At 37.6% G+C, this 18,294-nt stretch overlaps 1 protein-coding gene across 1 annotated transcript in view; it reads left to right on the top strand.

Annotated features, from left to right (window-relative positions):
* Window positions 1-18,294, top strand: part of HOMER1 (homer scaffold protein 1) — an 86,978-nt gene that overhangs the window by 49,743 nt on the left and 18,941 nt on the right. Inside the window, exon 6 of the mRNA XM_088054403.1 lies at window positions 13,268-13,424. Within this exon, the coding sequence (XP_087910529.1) occupies window positions 13,268-13,424 (157 nt within the window). The remainder of the gene's footprint in view (window positions 1-13,267; window positions 13,425-18,294) is intronic.

Below are 18,294 nucleotides of genomic sequence, written 5' to 3'. Positions count from 1 at the left end.
TCTTCGAGGGGTCATTTTACATCCCTGCAAGACCAGTGGATCAAGGACCAGAAGCTCTTAATTTTTACATGAAGTTAAAAGCTTAGTTTCAAGTCCAAGGCAAAAGATTCATGCTGTTTTACTCATATGATACTTTATGAATGTCTTGGTTTTGTCAAATTAATTAAGACTGCTAATGATTTTCCCCTTCTTTAGTGATAGGTTAAGGTAGTAATTCCCTTGGAGGATGTTGTGGCCTGGGTTCGCTGGTGGAGAACCAGTAGATTGTGCCACATCCATGTGACAATGAGGTCAAAAAATAACACCTGCAGGGTTTCCATGTGCCTGCTATCTTTCCTCCTAGATAGGCACCTAAGACTGGGTGGATGAATTGCCATAACGGGATACTTAACCTCTCCTAGCTTTTAAACATCTAAACCTGCTGAAGATAGGTCTCATCCATTAAACCCTCTTTCCCAGATACAGCCTTTGTATGTACCTCCTGGCAGTGTTGCAATCCAGAGTTTTACTTTCTGTTTTCTATGGAGGCAACACAGCGTGATGTTCCCTGGGATTGCGGTCACCCTGCCATGGCTCTCTGATGGACTGTTTCAATTACTCTCCCTACTCTCCAGGTCAAGGTTCCTGTCCAGATAGTGTAAGCCCCAAGAAGACTAGAGTAAAAGCTCATTGATCAAGTAAACATCCAAAGCTGCTTTCCTCTAAGCCATTTCAGGATGTGTCTAAATGTGCAAGCACCTGCAAAAGTTGTTTGATTAAACATAATTGTGTCATGTTGATTTTCTGTCACATTGTAGTAGGCAGACCCCTTGAAGTGGGACGTCAATAGTGTCAGCCTTATTCTGGCAGACATGGGTAGAGGTTAGGGGCAGGCACACATAAGCACAACTATTTTGTCTGTCAAAGAAGTGTACTTAATGTATTATTTTTTTGAGTTTAAGAGTATTTCACAGTGACGCCAAAGAGCTATCAAGTTTCGTGTGTAATGAATTGAGTGGAATAAATCAGCAATGAACTAGAATATAAGAGAGTTTTTTAATCAGTTCTTAAGTCACTTGGCAAATGAAGCTAGAGCTGTGTGAATGTGCTGAAATAAAATGTCTGGAATGTCCAGAACTCTGGTTTCTCAAGTACACAAAATAAAGCATTATGAGTGGTCCACATCTCGTGATCAGCTTTGATTGTACAGTTTGTACATGGATTTTATTCCATGGCACTGTGATGTATGATGTTCTGTCTTTCTGATATGAAATGCAGAGGGTTTGGTTTCTAAATTAGAGTAGTGGAAACCGTTCTTCTGGGAGACTGCAATCCCACAGGTAATTAAGAAGTCATTTTCTTCAGATAACATGGTCCAGACAAAGAAACCCAAACCAAACCAAAACCCTGAAAGTGAATTGACTGAATTCTACTAAGTTATTCAGCTCTAGTAGTTTGCTAAAGGAAGAAAAATAAAAGGGTTTTTTCCCCTTCACTATAATGCAAATAGAAAAATACAGTTTTGTTGTCTGAATGTGTGTAGGCAATACATTCAGATTAATTTGGCCTGATTTTAAAAAAATAGCCACAATAATTTCCCATGTATGTGAAATGTGTTCTAACTGATACTGTGTATTACTGCAAGTTACCTGTTCACTTTATTTAGGAAATACTTTGAAATGTAAAACTGATGTAATTACATGACAGCACCAATCATGTAGTACCTTTTATACTCTACGGAGGTTTTAGTATTCTGGTTTAATTATTCTTTGACACTTTAGGAATCTATTGTGCTGGGCTTACGATCAGCATGATGGGAGGCTGAAGGAAGCTGGCTTTTAAACATCTTCACTCATTGTGTTTTCCCTACTCTTTCCATTGTCTAGAGGCATTATCAGAGAAAGTGAAATAGAGCTTGCAATATTAGAAAACCAACATCCTGAAATGTGGCACATAGGCACAGCCTCATGAAAGGATGGAAGTTCAATCTCTCCTCTGCTGTCTGTGAACTCACAACTAGTGAAACTCATGTGCAACTTCATTCTTTCCCCATTGGGTTAGGATGAGTTAAGTAAGATGGGATGAGGAGAGAAGAGGGGAGCCAAGCTCTATATTCATATTTGAAACTGTTACATTAATTAAGCATTGGATTGAAAGAATGGATCTATAAATTATTAAATTTTACCTTCCAGCTGAATTCTTGAGCTTAATTGTCTACATTATTCCAAAATGAAGATGAAAGAAATTAAAATAATTTAGTCTAGACTGAGTAAATAATAACTATTAACTACCAGTTAGTTAAGAAAAGTGCCATGTTAGGTTTTTGTTGGGGAGGATGAAACAGGGAAACCTTATGAATGTGATTGTTTGGCAGAAGATTCTGAAAATATGAAGGCTAGAATCGAAGTAGAAATGAAAGCCTGCTTTGAGTCATGAAGCTGAGTACTAGTTACTATATAACCAAAGAACAATAGCCTAGCCAGCTAAAGGAGAATCCCTGCTGATAAAACAATGTCCTGCTGATAGAAAGTCCAAAGGTCAAGAAGCAAGGGAAGAATTTGTAAAGCTTGTAGAGTTTAAAATGCAACACAGTATGTTAATAGGGGGATGCTCAGAGGCTGTATGTAAATTCTTTAGTGGGTGTATCTTGTAGTGATTGGTTACTGAGAATTAGAATATTCACTATAGAAAAAGATATATTGTATTGTAACAAGAACCTCGCTCTCTTTTCTCTTAGCTCTTACCTCTTAGCCTTACCCCTCTCTCAGCTCCCCTCTCCCCCACTCTTAACTCTTAGCTCTCACGTCTGAGCTCTTAGCCCTTACCCCCTTACCCCCTTACCCCCCTCTTAGCCCTTACCCCTTTCCCCACCTCTTAACTCCTACCCCTCTCTTACTTCTTATCCCTTTATCCCTCTTTCAGCTCTCCTCTCTTAACTCCTACCCCTCTCTTACTTCTTACCCCCTGCTCCTACCCCTCCCTAGTTTTCCCTGATCTTTAACCTCTTTTCTCTCTCTTTCATCGCAGTCTCCCCCCTCCACCTGAGACCATGTGAATGCCGAGGCTGGTGGCGGACATAGGTCTCTCCCTCTCTTTACCCTTATAATAAATTGCTTATACCTGAACAGCTTGACCCAGGAGAAGTCTCTCACTGCGAGCAAGTGTTATAGACGCCAATAGGTTTTTTTCTTTAAAAGTGGGATTTTTTACAATTAGGGAGAGAAACTTACATAGGGACTGCTTCTTCTGAGTGTTAACCTGTAATTAATGGGAAAAGTATCAGAGACTTCCCATTTACATTGGGAATATTTTGAGTCATTAATTCAATTCAGTTTTAGTAAATTTGGCTTTAGAATCAACATAGTGCAAGCAATATAGTCTCTTCTGGGATTCAGATTTGATTTAAACAAGGCAAATGTAATACTTCCATTCTCTTGAGGAACTGGAATCTAAAAAAAATATGGCTTGCAGTATCCTCATGTGTTACAACTTACTTGTGATTTGTTCTGTTCAAACATATACAGTCAATAAATATTCTATTGTGATCATATCATGAGACTTACTGCTTGTTCTTCAAAGTACTTCTGAGAGTTCCATATGTGGTTTCATTTGGACTTTATATGTAGGCTATTGACTCTTAAGTAATTGCATGGCTACCACAGAAGATAGATGAAACTTAATTAAATTTTCAATGCTTCCATGCAGCTTCGTTTCCCTTAATGGAATAAGCTTATTTTGTTGTCAGCATGTAAACTGATAGCCCATCTCCTGCACTACCTGTGCAACTAATGCATGTCCTTGTATTTACTGGGACAGGCAAACTGGCAGTTGTAATGCAAAAATGGATTGCAGCAGTAGTTACTATTTGATATTGTAAGATAACCTAATGTACTATCTGGGTGTGGGCCCAGTAGTCTTAAATCAGAATCTTTATGCAAATGGCATAGAACTACTTCTGTAGGTCATTTTATAAAAATGCCTTTCTATTCCTGGTAGTGGAGTTGTGAGACCCTGCAGCTGTATTGAGTCTTCTGCTGAGGTCCGTGTTTGCTATGAAAGTAAGATGGGAACCAGCATTAAGGTGTCTTACAGGCTAAGCTGTCCTGTTTTATCAATAACAGAAGATTCAGCTAAGAACTAAAACAGGCATTTGTAAATCTTTCATATTTCACATTGAGCCACTTGAAACAGATGCTCCATCTTCGGCAGAGGTGCAATGCACTTCAGTTACAGCTGTGACAGCACCTATAAATGCAGGCAGAGGCATTTCCTGAGGGTCTCCACTACTCGTGTGAGGTACACACAAGACTTACAGGTTTGGGAGAAGTCTCTTTAGCCAGCTCACTGCTCTGCGTGTGGCTGTAGTTGCCCAGAGAGTAGCTCTTCCTGTCTTCACTCTGCTGTTGCAGAGCTGAAAATCTGTGCTAAGCCCTGTAGAATCAACCTATAGCTGCCAAAGCCTTCTGAGTCACATCTAGACTGCTAAATAACATGTGCCTTGGCACTAAGGTCTGTGGGCTGGATTATTTCCTCATGTTTCCTCTTCTGTGCCCATTCAGTGTCCATGTGGCTGTAGGACACAGTTACTATGTTTTGTATGGCATTTTTTCCAGTCCAACACACCTGGAGTGATCAGAGGGCTTCATTGCCACCCACTTGATTGGTATTCTCCAGATCAACACTGCATGCCCAGGAGTGTTTCAGATGGGAATGGAAGCGTTAGAGTTTCCATAAGACTTCAGAAGACTGTGAAGATAGAAGGGTACTAAACCTGACTATGGGCAAACTGTACTTGGCTAGGTATCCCCAGTCCATACAACCTTTGGAAGCTCAGGGCTTTTGGCTTTGTTTCACTAAGTGGAGGAGGTTGTCACTCTGAAAGAAGTTGTTCTTTGTCCTTCCTACCGCAGGCAAAACAAAGCTAGGGAAGTTTTTTAAAGTCAGTGAAGTGTAATTGAGAGCACAGTTCAGTGAAACTGTAAAAATCTGAATAGCACTCAATAAAAGACAACCCAGGTAAGAGGTGTATGGGGAAGCGGAATACTCTATTCTGTTACATTGCTGATAGAGTGCAAATTGATTCAGTGCACACCCAGATTGTTGTTATTAGCAGGACTTTTGAAAGAAACTTGGGATTTTGCCTAGCCATAGGCCTAGCAGAATTAATCCATACTAATTCAGAGTAGGAATGTGCAGTTAAACTGCATTAAATTCTTGTACGTACAGATCAGTTTCACAATGAAGGTGTCCATGATTCAGATCATTTTAGTGTCAGGGTTACCGTGTCCTAGTATTTGACTTGCTGATAGCCACATCATCTGATTGATTTCTTAAAGTGATAAAGTGCTGTAAATACCAGAGTCAATTTTATTTTCTTTGCAGTCAAATACCTAGTCATTTCATAAAATAGTATGTAAGTTCCTAAATAACTTTGGTTTATTTTAAAAATGTAATTTTGTTGGAATGCTTGAAGTCATTCAACACCATAGCAACAGCAAATAATTATGCATATTGTTCAGTGCACTAAGAAATCTTACTGGGTATCAGTTATACACTACAGATCTGACAGTAGACTATTTCCAACTATACCAATATGCTATTTCAATTAGGGGACAAGGACAATTTCTTTTTTTACTTTTTCAGAATATGTGATAATTGTTAGGTCAATAAAGTTTTAATGATTACTTAAAAAAAACCCTAGAAATTAGTTAGCCATGCTTGTGCTTTTAAAGGGCTTTAAGTTATAAGAAAGAGTTACTGTTTTTTGTAACTGTGGTCTTCACAAAGCGATAACAAATTCTGTTTACTTTATAAAATTTAATGACTAAGATAAAAATGAGGTCTTTTTAAAAATGTAAAATCAGAAGTTGAGCCTCTTCAGAGAGATCAGGGACTTTTCAGGTTAAATTCAGGGTTTTTGTTTTGTGGTAGAGTGTACAAAATCATGCTTAAAACTGTGCTTAACAGCATAATTTAAATTAGAAACAGAGTTTAATTGTTACTGTGTAAACACATCCAGAGTGCATTAGCATGAAGCACAAGAAATCTAGTAATGTCGTCATTTTGTCTTTGCTTTGTTCCTCCTTATAACTTGGGTCAGGACTGGGACCTAAATCCCACATGTCTAGAGATCATTGCTGAAGCATTAATTTTGTGTTAATATTCCATCTTCTGCTTCTCATCAAGTGTCTTTCAAGAGCTCCTCTATTCTATTAACTCTATTAACTCTTAGTGTTTGCATTGAACACATACATAGCCATTTCTAACTCTTGGCTTTTTTCAGGCACACAATGCTGGGTTACTGGATGTAGTAGTAGAGTAGTAGAGTGAAAACTCCCATTCTTAAAAAGATTTTCATATCCTGTCTATTCCTCAGTGATAAATCTAATAATGAAAGCAGTCTGTTTTATGGTGATTTCTGTAGCCCTGTGATGAATAAAGACTTTATTACAACATACAGAGCTTTAAATGGTGGATCTAAATAGGGTTTGGCCACCCATTTTCATTGGATAGTGGTCTGCTCTATAGTGGAAAGAGTCTCTATCATTACTCAACTTTGTCATTTTCATCCATTTAGTCCACAAGGATATTGATCCTTCCATGGTGAGCTGATAAGGCACAATACAAGAGCTGCCTAAGAGCAGTAATGTCTGCAACAGAACTGGAAAGGCAAGTCTTCTGTCCGTGGGCTGCATGGGTACTCTAGGTGATTGAGAGTCCAGTCAAGAGGTTGGCCAGGCTGATAGGCTAAATGAAACCGAAGGCTCATATGTGAAACATCTCAAGAGAGAAATCTGTTCTATCTCCATATATTGTACAAAAAATTTCTGCATTTGCCTTCTACATTGACGTAGAAATTGGGAGATCAAGCATATTGTAGCTCCAAGTTGAACAAAGATCTGTGCAAAACAAAATTACGTGTCCTGGAGTGGGATGAACCTTCAATATTTGTACAGAATGATAGACTCCCAGACACAAAATTCCCTCACCTGCTGCTTGTTCATTTCATCAGCTGCCTTTCTTGCTTTCCAGCAGGGTGGCTTTGATATTAGGCACCTCACTTAAAGTACAATGTGCTTCAAGGGCCTCCTTCATCTCTTTTGCTATAAGCTGATTTGTAACCATGTTTCTCTGGTTTAGTGCTGATGTAACTCCACTGAGATCATGTAGATATTCCTTATCCCAAAGGGAAGAACATATCTTTCATGCTCTGTTAATGTTCCTCCTCTCCCCAGGGGACCTATCCTCCTTTGCTAAAAATTCTTTTGAATACTGTAATTAAGGATAAGGATCTCTTTGAATATTAATTAATTTTTCATTGGCTGCATTCAAAATATTTAACTCAAAGTGATTTCCTGGTAATTATCTCTGGATTATAATTTTGAGAAGATTTACTTTTTCTAAAACAAATTCCAGTTTATCAAGTAAGACTTCCTTTTGTATGTGTAGAGTTAGAGTTACTTACATGTAGTTGTACACAACTACATGTAAGACAGTGAGCAGTAACTGTGAAGAGGCAATTGTTCTGTGTCTTAAGTTTTCTTCTTACAAACTCTGTTGTTCTTAGTGTAGCTTTTCCTCTTGTGCTGTTCTTTAATCATTTAACTGGGCAATTCTGTCCCATATGTATATAAATTCAGAGTTAAGCCCCTACTAGCAGACAGCTCTGTAGGAAGACAAAAATGTCCAGCTCACACTCTTTCTTTCTTGCCTCTTCCTGGAGTGGTGAGATAGAACCTTGTCTACTCCATGGCTCTTTCTTCAACTTCTGGCTCATTATAGGGCTTCTCCTCCTCCATAATTTAATATAAGACAAATTTCCCTTCTGTTCCCTATTGCTTTGAATATTCAAGAGAGAGGGAGAGATTTCCATATCATTACTGATGGCTTATGGTGCTTCAGACTAGCAAGAGCACAAACTCCCAAAACCCAGGCTTAAATCCTTTCTGTCACAAAATTGTTTTAGACATTTAATAGATGGCCACAGAAGAAGCTTTTTGAAATCTCCAAAAAGGGATTTAATTCCCCAGTGGCTTGTTTAAAAATTCTTCTACATCAGGACATAAGCTGAGGAGCTTGAATCTCATTTTCAGCATGAATGAGCAGAGGTTTCTTTTGAGATTTTAGGAATGCCTTGAGGGATGCTGCAACCCCTTGCTGTACCAGCAGAGTCAACGTATCCATCAAATCAAGCAGTCAACACATTTCAATGTAGGCAATAGCAAGCATAGCCTATTGCAGAGATCTTGCCCTTCCAGCCTTCAGCATTTACTGAAGCTTACTTGATATGGGAGATTTCATAAGGTCCTTTTGCAGAATTCCTTTCCAAGTGCACCAGGGAATTTTACATAAACTCAAACACTTGCCTTACCCTTCCAAGGAGGAAAGCGATGCTTCGCATTCACTGGATCTCTCGAATGCTATTGCAACAGGACCAAATGGTTTCCAATGCCCCTGTGCTTTGTTGAGCATGAGGAGCTGCTCTGTAAGGCTTACCAGCCCAGCTGTCAGAAGGGGTCAGTCCTTGCTGCCAGCTCAGCTGTTGTTACCAGTTGGTTGACATACCACTCCCTCTGCTTGATAATGCCCACTCCTTCAGACTCTTGGGCTGCTTCCAGCACATGCCACTATTTGTGATCTGGACAGCTACCAGTACTCTGCTCTGTTCATATTTTTCAAGTCTTATGGATTTAGTTATTATACCAGAATCCACATTTTATGTCGAAAGTACTCCATTTTTACTTAGCTGAAGTCTTCACCTCTGCTGTTCCAAGACAGGATTGCTCACCACACACCTGCCAAGCAGATCACAGTGACACCACATGAAAATAATTTATCCACTCCTGAATAACAGTAATTTCTTGAAACCATGACTATGCTATAGAATATATTTTAAACTAATTAATTTTATGCAATGAATGCAATATGAAGCCCCCTAAATATTAATAAAGTGGAATTACTTGTACATTTTATTGCTATAAATCTGAAATAAGCCTCAAACCATGTTTCACAATGTTGGCACTGCATTCAACTAAGCGAACAGTGAATAAGCAATTATGATTCAGAAAGCAGAAACATAGTTTGAAGTGCTTTTGTTTCTTTGTGTCATGAAAGCATTTCTCAAAATAACATCATTCTGAATGGAACTCATAAATGTGTGCTTATCGTCCCTTCCCTTCGCAAGCCTTCTCCAACTGGCTAAATGTGGTGGCTGGAGCTTTTCGGATTAATTTTCCTTAAGTGACCTACTTTGCAGAGAAAGATAATCATGCATTTATAGCCTCTGGCACACTATTCAGGTCACAGATGGACAGATACCAAAGCTATTCCTCAGTGACTTACTGGGCTTGTAACTAATCCCCAGTGAGAAAGGAGATTGGCCTGATGTTAATTGGTCAGAATACCTAAATGTATGGAAGGAAGATAGCTGACTTCTACTTCAATTTTCAGAGGGTATCACAGCTAAGTTAAGCGGTACCAGCCAGCAGTTTTTCTAGGAGTGTTTTGTGAAAACAATTGAATTACTGGATGTCACAGATGTTAAATACCTGATTTTGAATCCTTTGCCTTTACAGTGGGGAACCATGTGGTGTTCTGACTGTAGACACAGCTGATGTTACACATATGCCAGATACTGTGGCCAAAACCAAGGACATGGGATTCAGGAGAGTTTTGACCTTTTGCTCAATAAAGAGTGCTTGAAATTCCATGAAAGCTTATTCTTTTGTTGTTGTTGTTTGTTTGTTTGTTCATTTTTGTTTGTTTTTGGTTTTGTATTAGCATGGTAGTTGAGCAAATAAAATAGAAAATTTGCTATGATTCTTTAGAGCACCCCTTTCTCTCTCGTATTTGGCACCAATTCGATTTACGCTAAACATTTTGTCCTTGTGTTTTCAGATGTTCTGAAGTTTCACAGGGGACATGACTAGGCTTTACTCTCTATTAGGGTATTTTTAAAACTTTTGTGTAGCTTTTTATGCTGAAAATCTGGCAACAAGCTAGAGTGTTAATGTTTCTTTTTTTGAAGGAATATCTTGAAACTTTGGGCTTGTCAGGCAGTCAGTGATGTTAATTCTGACAGGTTTCAAGAAATAACTGTTAAAATTGTGACATTGCCAGCAAAGGGATGGATGGCTTTCAGGAGAAAATAAAGCATGTATGCGCCTAGGTTGAATTCTTGCACCACAGGAGTGCAAGTGTGCATGACTGTGTGTCCCTCAATGTTTATATACAGCTTTCTGCTACACTGCAGAGCTGGAAAGTGCTCTGGTAGAAATTACTGTTTGGATGAGTGTGATTGCTGAGTAAGTGTACATATTTCAAGTGCTTTGTAGGGTACATAGTCTCAGAACACATGAGGGATGATTCAGATTACGTTTAGATATTTACAACTGTTAAGACAACCTGTCAGGGCTGTGAATGTATTTTCTGTGACAAAATCTAATGCAGTGAGGGAAAAATCAATTCCTTTTAGCAGCAAGCCTTTCAGACAGGAATTAAGTAAAAGGTTTTAGAGAGAAAGAGTATGTGCAGCTCTCCTGTATCTATCCCAAGGGACTGTAGCGCACCTGTTCCATCATCAAAATTCTGGCTACATGCTTGAGCAGTTTCTGGGACCCCTTTGGACTTTCCATGTGAACATCATATTATTGATCAGTGTGATCCCTTTCTCAGGGGTTAGCTTCAGCATCTCCTCCTCCTTGGGTCAATTTCATTGTGCCTGAATCATGTTTCCCAGTCTTTGTTCAGGAAGGTTTGGTAAATTTGAACCAAAGTAGCTCTACAGATACAGGCTTCAATGCAGATATTCTCAGTCTAACCTAAGAACACCCTTCTGCAAGTGTGCCTTTATCTGGTTCTTAATCTAAATCCAGTTTTAACCAAAGTAATCCACAGAACATAATTTCATTATCTTCTTTGTTGTTTTTATTTTCCTTTTTTATTTTTTTTAATAATCTCAAGAAAGTATTGGTGAAAAGAAAGTCAGAACAGTCAGAAGTGGTTATGGGCTATTTTAATCAAATTGTGATTTTATGAACCAAAAAAATCCATGCATTTGGGACTGTGTTTCCCAGTATGATATCCATTAATAAGAAACAGGGTAAATCTAAAGAGTTAGGAAGTCATTTTATATTAAAAAATACAAAATTAACTCATTTAAGTAATATGTTTCCATTTTATGGGGCTGTAGTAGAATCTGTAGAAGAAACAATTATTCAGAGAAAAAACCCAAGTATATGCTACAAACAAGTTCACACCTGTATTACAACAGGAAGGTTCCTGCTGACTACGTAGATACCTTAGGGAAAAAGAGTACAGTTGAGAAATAATGCATTCCAGTTGAAAATAACCAATTAAAAAATAACCAGATCCAAAGAAACCTTGCAGCTTTTGAACTAGGGTATCCATAGCAGTAATAGAAAATACATGCTTCATATTTCATACTGACATTCCATTATACAAGGAATAGCTTAAAAGCTCCTGGCTATTTTCTTGGGAGGCATTGTAGCAGGGGCACCAGGCAAAGGTGAAAGTGATACACACCACTAACCACCCTCACATTATTGTTCATCACTACCTGAGAGCCTGGCCTCTGGGATCTTCATGGATTAGAAGGGTATCACTGTAGATACACACATTAGTAGATTAAAAAAAAATCCTTTCGCTTCTTTAGGATGATGAATGATCAAACATTTCTCAGCCTTTGACTGCCTCAGATACAGCTGTCTTATATCAGTTTGTGTGCATCACTATTTTAGTTTAAGATTTAAAATTTCCAATTGTGAACTTGTAATTAGTTGTATCATTAAATGCTGGGGCATATTCCTCTTCTGGAGGAATTTGTATTTCTGTTCAAGGGGACAAAGCACTGTTTGGAAGGAAATGCTGGACCATGGAAGAATCAGATATAATATTTTAGTGAAACAGTACACATGGTCTGAATAGGTAATGAATGTTCCCCAGTGTTTGGTTAATTCTGAACGCCTAAGGAGCATTTGTAGGATTTATTTTTATAGCATTTATTTTTGAAATATGCTTTGATGGGATGGACTTTGCATATGCAGGAAAAAAGAGACTAAGTGGGCAAAATGACAGCAGAATATTTCATTATACATGTGTACAAAGTTCAAATAAATCTATAAATTTACATTCAAAATAGTAATGAATTATAATTAATTTAATAATTTTAACAAATATGCTTGAATATATAATTATATTATGATGATTCTTCATACAATAGCATTTTGCTCAAAGTTACAGAATTTTGGTTTTCATTGATGCCTTTAATAGTGAGCTAATTAAACAAAATTAATTATTTTCTGTATATACAGTCCATGTAAGTGTGCATCTCACATGATATTAGCATTATATGAGTACACATTAATGAGATATTTGCATATAATGCATATAATGCATTCACCTGATGTGTCTGAGATACTTTTCCCTTGCATACTGAGTGTAAAGATATGGTCTGCAGATGATGGCAAACTAATTAACTAATAAACTGCGAAAATTAAAGCCCTGTATTTGCTAAGAGAACAACTAAATTGTAAGCAGGAATTTTCCTCTACAGGGTAGTTCAGTAATCCTCAACATCAGTTTCCACCTTGAAGTAAAGCAGTAGTGTATCCATCCTACTTGATCTCTACTCTCTTTGCTGATATTAGTGAGGAAAAACATATTAACCGTATTATGAAATTCAAGATCTTTGAATTTGCAAGAACAAATTAAATATGGTATTTAGTAAAATGTATTTCAGAAATGGAAGACTTGCATTAAGACAAAGCTGCACTTGCAAAGCACTCAATTAGCTCTCTTTAATCAAATCAATGACAAATATTTTCCTACAGCATATTTAATAAAGTAGTGGATTAAAAAACCACTTCCATTCAATGTGCATATATTAAAAGAGTGACTAATCATATACATATTCTTGAATTGCCTGGTGTTGCTTTTGGCAAGCTGTTGTGGATTTCATGATCTTCAACATTTTATTTATAAATATACTCTGTTGGACTGGGAAGGTAGATGTTGTTTTCCAATAATGGTATTATCTATATTTTCCTAATTTATAGTTTTGATGATTTGAGCATTTGGATTCTCATTTGGTTATTCTGTTTGGTATATTAGTTATATACCAAATAGATATTATATTTAGTTATTGTTGGTTATATAAGTTTTTCTGTAATTCTCTTTTTTGCTGGACAGAAAAAAAAAAGATAAGATATTTAAAAAGCATAAAGGAAGAGACTTGGGAGTTCTGACCATTCTCATTCTGTCTGTGCAGCTCGACAATCAGCAAGCACTGGGAGGCAGAACTGGCCACGCTCAAGGGTAATAACGCTAAGCTCACAGCAGCCCTGCTGGAGTCCACTGCCAATGTGAAACAATGGAAACAGCAACTTGCTGCATATCAGGAGGAAGCAGAACGTCTTCATAAGCGGGTAAGTCAATGCAAATGGCCAGGAGGATCCTTGAGATGGATGTACTAGTGACCATGTTCACTCATTTTCAAGTGAAACAATTTTACTGTTGCAGCTTCAGGTTAGTCTTTGAGACAGAAATTGATGATTTCACTTAAAAGCATTTCCTCCAGTTGGAAATTATTTTCTTTGTAGGACTTATTTTTCTGTAAAGGTTATTGTTGCAAGAAGTTATCAAACCTTATGACATGTTTGGCAGCTTTAACTCTTCATATAATGCCATCACATCTGTTTCATGACATTCTCCATAGCACTGAAGTCCAGTCCCTTCTGCATTTAAGCCCTCAGAAACCTGACATCAAATCTGTAAGTTCAAGAAACCTTAGTGTAATGCCCTCATATAACAAAGATAAACAGCTTACTGTCCTCCTTGCACATGAAGGATTCTGAACAACACAAACACAACTGAAAGGTCACTATATGCAAGTAGAGATCTGCACCTATTTTCTTACATAACGGACTGGGTCCTGTTGCCTTCATGGCAAATTTTGCAGGGGTCGTTTGGCAAACCAGAAGTTAGTTCATGATGGGGGAAGAAAGGACAATGTTTGAGGAAGGAATATAATGTACAAGGTTGAAGTCTAATTTATGAAAACAAGTATTCAATATCTAATTTTACTTCTCTTTTCACACATAACTCTTTATATTGTATAGTCTATCAGCCTTTATCTATAAGAATTTGTCATAGCTTAGGGCACATTTCTCTTCAAACTGAAGGCACGAGTAACATGTGTGAAGGAAAGATGTCTTTGATAAAGCTTCATCACTTTTGTTCATGGAAGTTAGCTTAGAAACAATCAAGGAGGTGTACTTAACACAGGAGTGGTCCTATTTACAAGGGCATGTAGTGATAGGACAAGGGGGAATGGCTTCAAATTGAAAGGTGGTAGATTTAGATTAGACCTTAGGAAGAAATTCTTTACCGTGGTAAGGGTGGTGAGGCACAGGAACAGATTGCCCTGAGAAGTTGTGGATGCCTCATCCCTGGAAGTGTCCAAGGCCAGGTTGGATGAGGCTTTGAACAACCTTGTCTAGTGGAAGGTGTCCCTGCCCACAGCAGGGGAGGTTGGAAGAAGATAATCTTCCAAGGTCCATTCCAACCGAGGCCACTCTATGATTCTGTGATACTTATTTAATTTTAAAAAATGCAAAAAACCCAAACTAAACCACTGCAATTTTATCCATGAAAACAGCTTTCATGAATATGTTGAAAAATAAGGGTGAATCATGCAGACCTCTCAATTTGGTTTTATATGCTGTACTCACCTATAGGAAATAAGATTACAGCTAGCCAAATCCTGCAAAATCCACCTTTCACACCTGTGCTGGACTTGTTTAACTGGAGGCTGTTTAAGGTAGTCCCAAGAATAATCCTGTATTCATCTGAGGTGTGAGAAATACACACTAGGCCTAACCCTCATGGAAGAGAAACAAGAATACCCTGCAGTTTAAGAAACCTAGGGAAATGGCAAGTTGTTGGTGATGTCCTATACCTGGACTAGTTTGCAGACAGAACTCCTGAAGTCCCAGACAAAGGATTTGATAGGAAAAAACAACAACTTCCAACAGACTGTAACAGTGTGTGCCATAGCTGACTGGACAAAGTGCGTGAAATGTAATTAAGACTGGTGCTTCTTGCAAAGTGCTTTCAGCTCAAGAAATTGGCGGTTGCTGACAAAACTTCGCTTCAGAAATGTTCCAGTCAAGCAGAAGCTTGTCATGTGTATTTGTACAGAGGGAGATTGCCACTTTGTCTGTCATCTCATTTAAGCTTCTCATTTGGAAAAGTGGAAGCTGTAGCCTGTGCTCCAGGCTTGTGAATAGATGATAACAGCCACTGTTGATAAAATTATTTAAATTACAGCCTTGTATAAAAGTTATTACAGTGAACAAATGTTCAGGTGAATTTGAACACTAGATAGGCTTTACAGTGAAGAACTCATTGCTAAAATGTGGACATAATAAGGTGGCATTCTTCCTCAAAAAATGTACAGCTTCTGTTGCAAAGCTGAGACAATAAAATCCTTACCTAAGAAAGAAAAGTAATGCACAGCAACAGCAGCTGTGTTTGCCTTGGGAGACTCAACAAGACAGGCCAAGAGACAAGAAAGGCAAAGATCCCTTTATTTTTTTATGTTACTCCCACTCTTGGTCAAATCTTATTTAAAATCTGTTATTGGAAAATAAAATTAATAAAAATTAAATTCATGAATATAGGTTTTTTAGCATTTCATTTTGCTTTTATATGACACTACATTTAACAGTAGTAATCTAGTCTTTGAGGCTATATTCATTAATAGCTGATGATTTTTAATAACCTTTTTTCAGCACATTTCCTGCAGTTATTTGTATTTCTGAGGAAACAAAATCCATAGCGGGATATTATCTACACTATGCTCTTTTGATCACTGTTTACATGCCTTTATTAGATGATTCTGCAACCTGTGACCTCAAGACTTGTTGCTATCTCACAAAGAATAAAGGAACACTCTGTGCCTAACTCCCTTTGGGAATGCCAGTAAATTACAATAGGGTAGTTCATTGGGAGTACTGCCCTCTGTTGGAATTGCTGTTAGAAAAATGTAGACTTGGCTAATCCAATGAATTTAATTCTCTAGGCAAAAAGATGCATATAGTGTTAAAATTTGATTTCAATCTGTTACCGTGCAGTGCAATACAAAAACTCTTGTGAGTTGCATGCTGGAGACTGATCTTTCAAATTGAATTAGTGTCTCACTTCAAAAAGAAACTGCAAGTCAGGTGCTTCTTTCTTATACAGAACAAAAATGTGCTGCTGAAATGGCAGATCTGGAGACTGTTGGTTACAGTACATATAGCAGCAAGTGTTCAGTTCCTGTCTTGTGCTATCTTTCTGTGCTGTTTATCTGTTCAGTATAAGCAGTATATATATAGCAGTATAAGCAGTAGCTGCAGTTGATCCAAAAAATGTTCCCCAAACTGGAATTAATCTCACCTGAGATTATGTATAAATTACATATCAAGTCTGTATTCCATCCTGCCCTAGAAGGCAAGGGTAGCTCATGTTGTTGTTAATAAATCCCTTGGGGCAGATTAGAGTGAAACAACACTGAATAGTCAGTGTCTATAAACATGTGTATCTATATCTATATATTTGTTCATTGGCAGGGGGGCATGTATTTCAGGAGTCTTTGATGGTCTAAGTCATTACAGCTGCCTATTATGCCAGTGCACTTTAGTTAAATATGGCCCACTATTTCAGCAGAGATAAGCCCCTTCAGGCACATAATGTCCCTGATGCTACCAAGGCAGCCCTCTGCACTTGGGTGGGTATTTTGCACATCGGCAGTTGTTTGAGACTTTTTAGCATTCCAGTCTCTCTTCCAGTATTACTTGTGGATACATTCTCCTCCCAAGACCTGGGATGATTGGACAGTAGCAAGCCCTTTATCTTAAGTTCCAGTCACAATCCAAATTCCAGTTAGTAGGTGTGTTTGTGGAGGGGTGGACTTTGGTGGTCATAGATGAACAGCTGCTTCTTTGCAGTTTGCTATAGTGGGAAAAAGTCCTCCAATGATTTTAGCAATGTTTACCCATTAACAATTTCAGTCTCTCATAGTCTAAGATGTCATCTTTTTTTTCTAGTAATTCTTGTACAGACAAAAGCATGAAGAGTAAGTGTCCCACTCTTAAGGAAATTCATTAAGGTTCCTTCTCTTTCTTTGATTTTTATTGCATTTTTAAAATAATTTCACTTATTTTTTTGCCATCTCTGAATAAATATAAAGTTTACTCGTGTATCAGTTCAGTTTTTTTTATGTTAACCTACATTTGTTTGCTTTCTCTGAGGCCTTTATCTTCCTTCCTTCATTTGTTCTCTGCCTTAATAATGCCTAGAGCTGAGATAAAACAGAATACAGATTCAGTGTGGCTGAGTGAAACATTCTCAATAAATTAAAGTTTTGTGCTTTCTCCTGATACATTCTAAGCTTAATTCAGAAACACCGTATTTTGATATTTTGCCAGAGAGTTTATTTTTCAGAAGTTTGCTAATGGGTGTATGGATTTTTCCCTCTCAAATACAAAGACATGATTCTAGGAAAATATGATGCCCAGTCACAGGCTTAACTTGGAGCTCTCATCCTTCTCTAATCTGCTCAGAAATGACAAAAAATTTCCCTTAAATAGGGCTGGTGAGCACTCCTACACACCTTGCATAGCTTTTTGACATCAAAATGGATTAATGAGTTTAGAACAGCTCAGTAACAGTAAGAAAAACCCTGAAGTAAGCTACTTCAGGCAAATAGAATAGCATGGGCCCTAACATTAATCCTGATGCCACAAAAAGGAAAGGATTGAATGATGATATAAATTATGGAAAGTAACCTAAAGTTCTGTCTTTGTCATGTTAAAAATGAAAATGATTAATTTTTTTCATGCATGCTATCTGCTAAAGTAAATCATCCTATGACACTGGGCAATAGCACAAAGTAATAACACCAGTGCATAATAATAAGAGCTGCAGTCCTTGAAGATCATTCATCTCCAGGAAAAGAAGTCCAAGATAAAAAGAGATAAGTGATCAAGCTCCTGGGTATTCATGAAAGAATAGAGAAGTAAACTCTTAGAATTCTAGCTTGTTATTTTACAAGAATTTCCCAGAAAATAAGATAAAAATTACGCTATTTTGTTCTTTCATTCTGTGAATGAAATAAGTGTGAGATATCTTATGTAGTTTTTAAAACCACCTGACAAGTAATGGACCATGATTTTCCTACTGTTAAAAGAAATTTTAAAATGGATATTAAAAAATTGCATGAGCATACCAAAATAAAGTCATGGTCATTTTATT

The sequence above is a fragment of the Pseudopodoces humilis genome, chromosome 4 (assembly GCF_049639895.1).
Source record: "Pseudopodoces humilis isolate 2021_Gansu_Grassland_sample_001 chromosome 4, ASM4963989v1, whole genome shotgun sequence".
In the NCBI taxonomy this organism is placed as follows: Eukaryota; Metazoa; Chordata; class Aves; order Passeriformes; family Paridae; genus Pseudopodoces; species Pseudopodoces humilis.
Note: the sequence above shows the minus strand (reverse complement) of the source record. Positions and strands in the feature narration are given on the sequence as shown.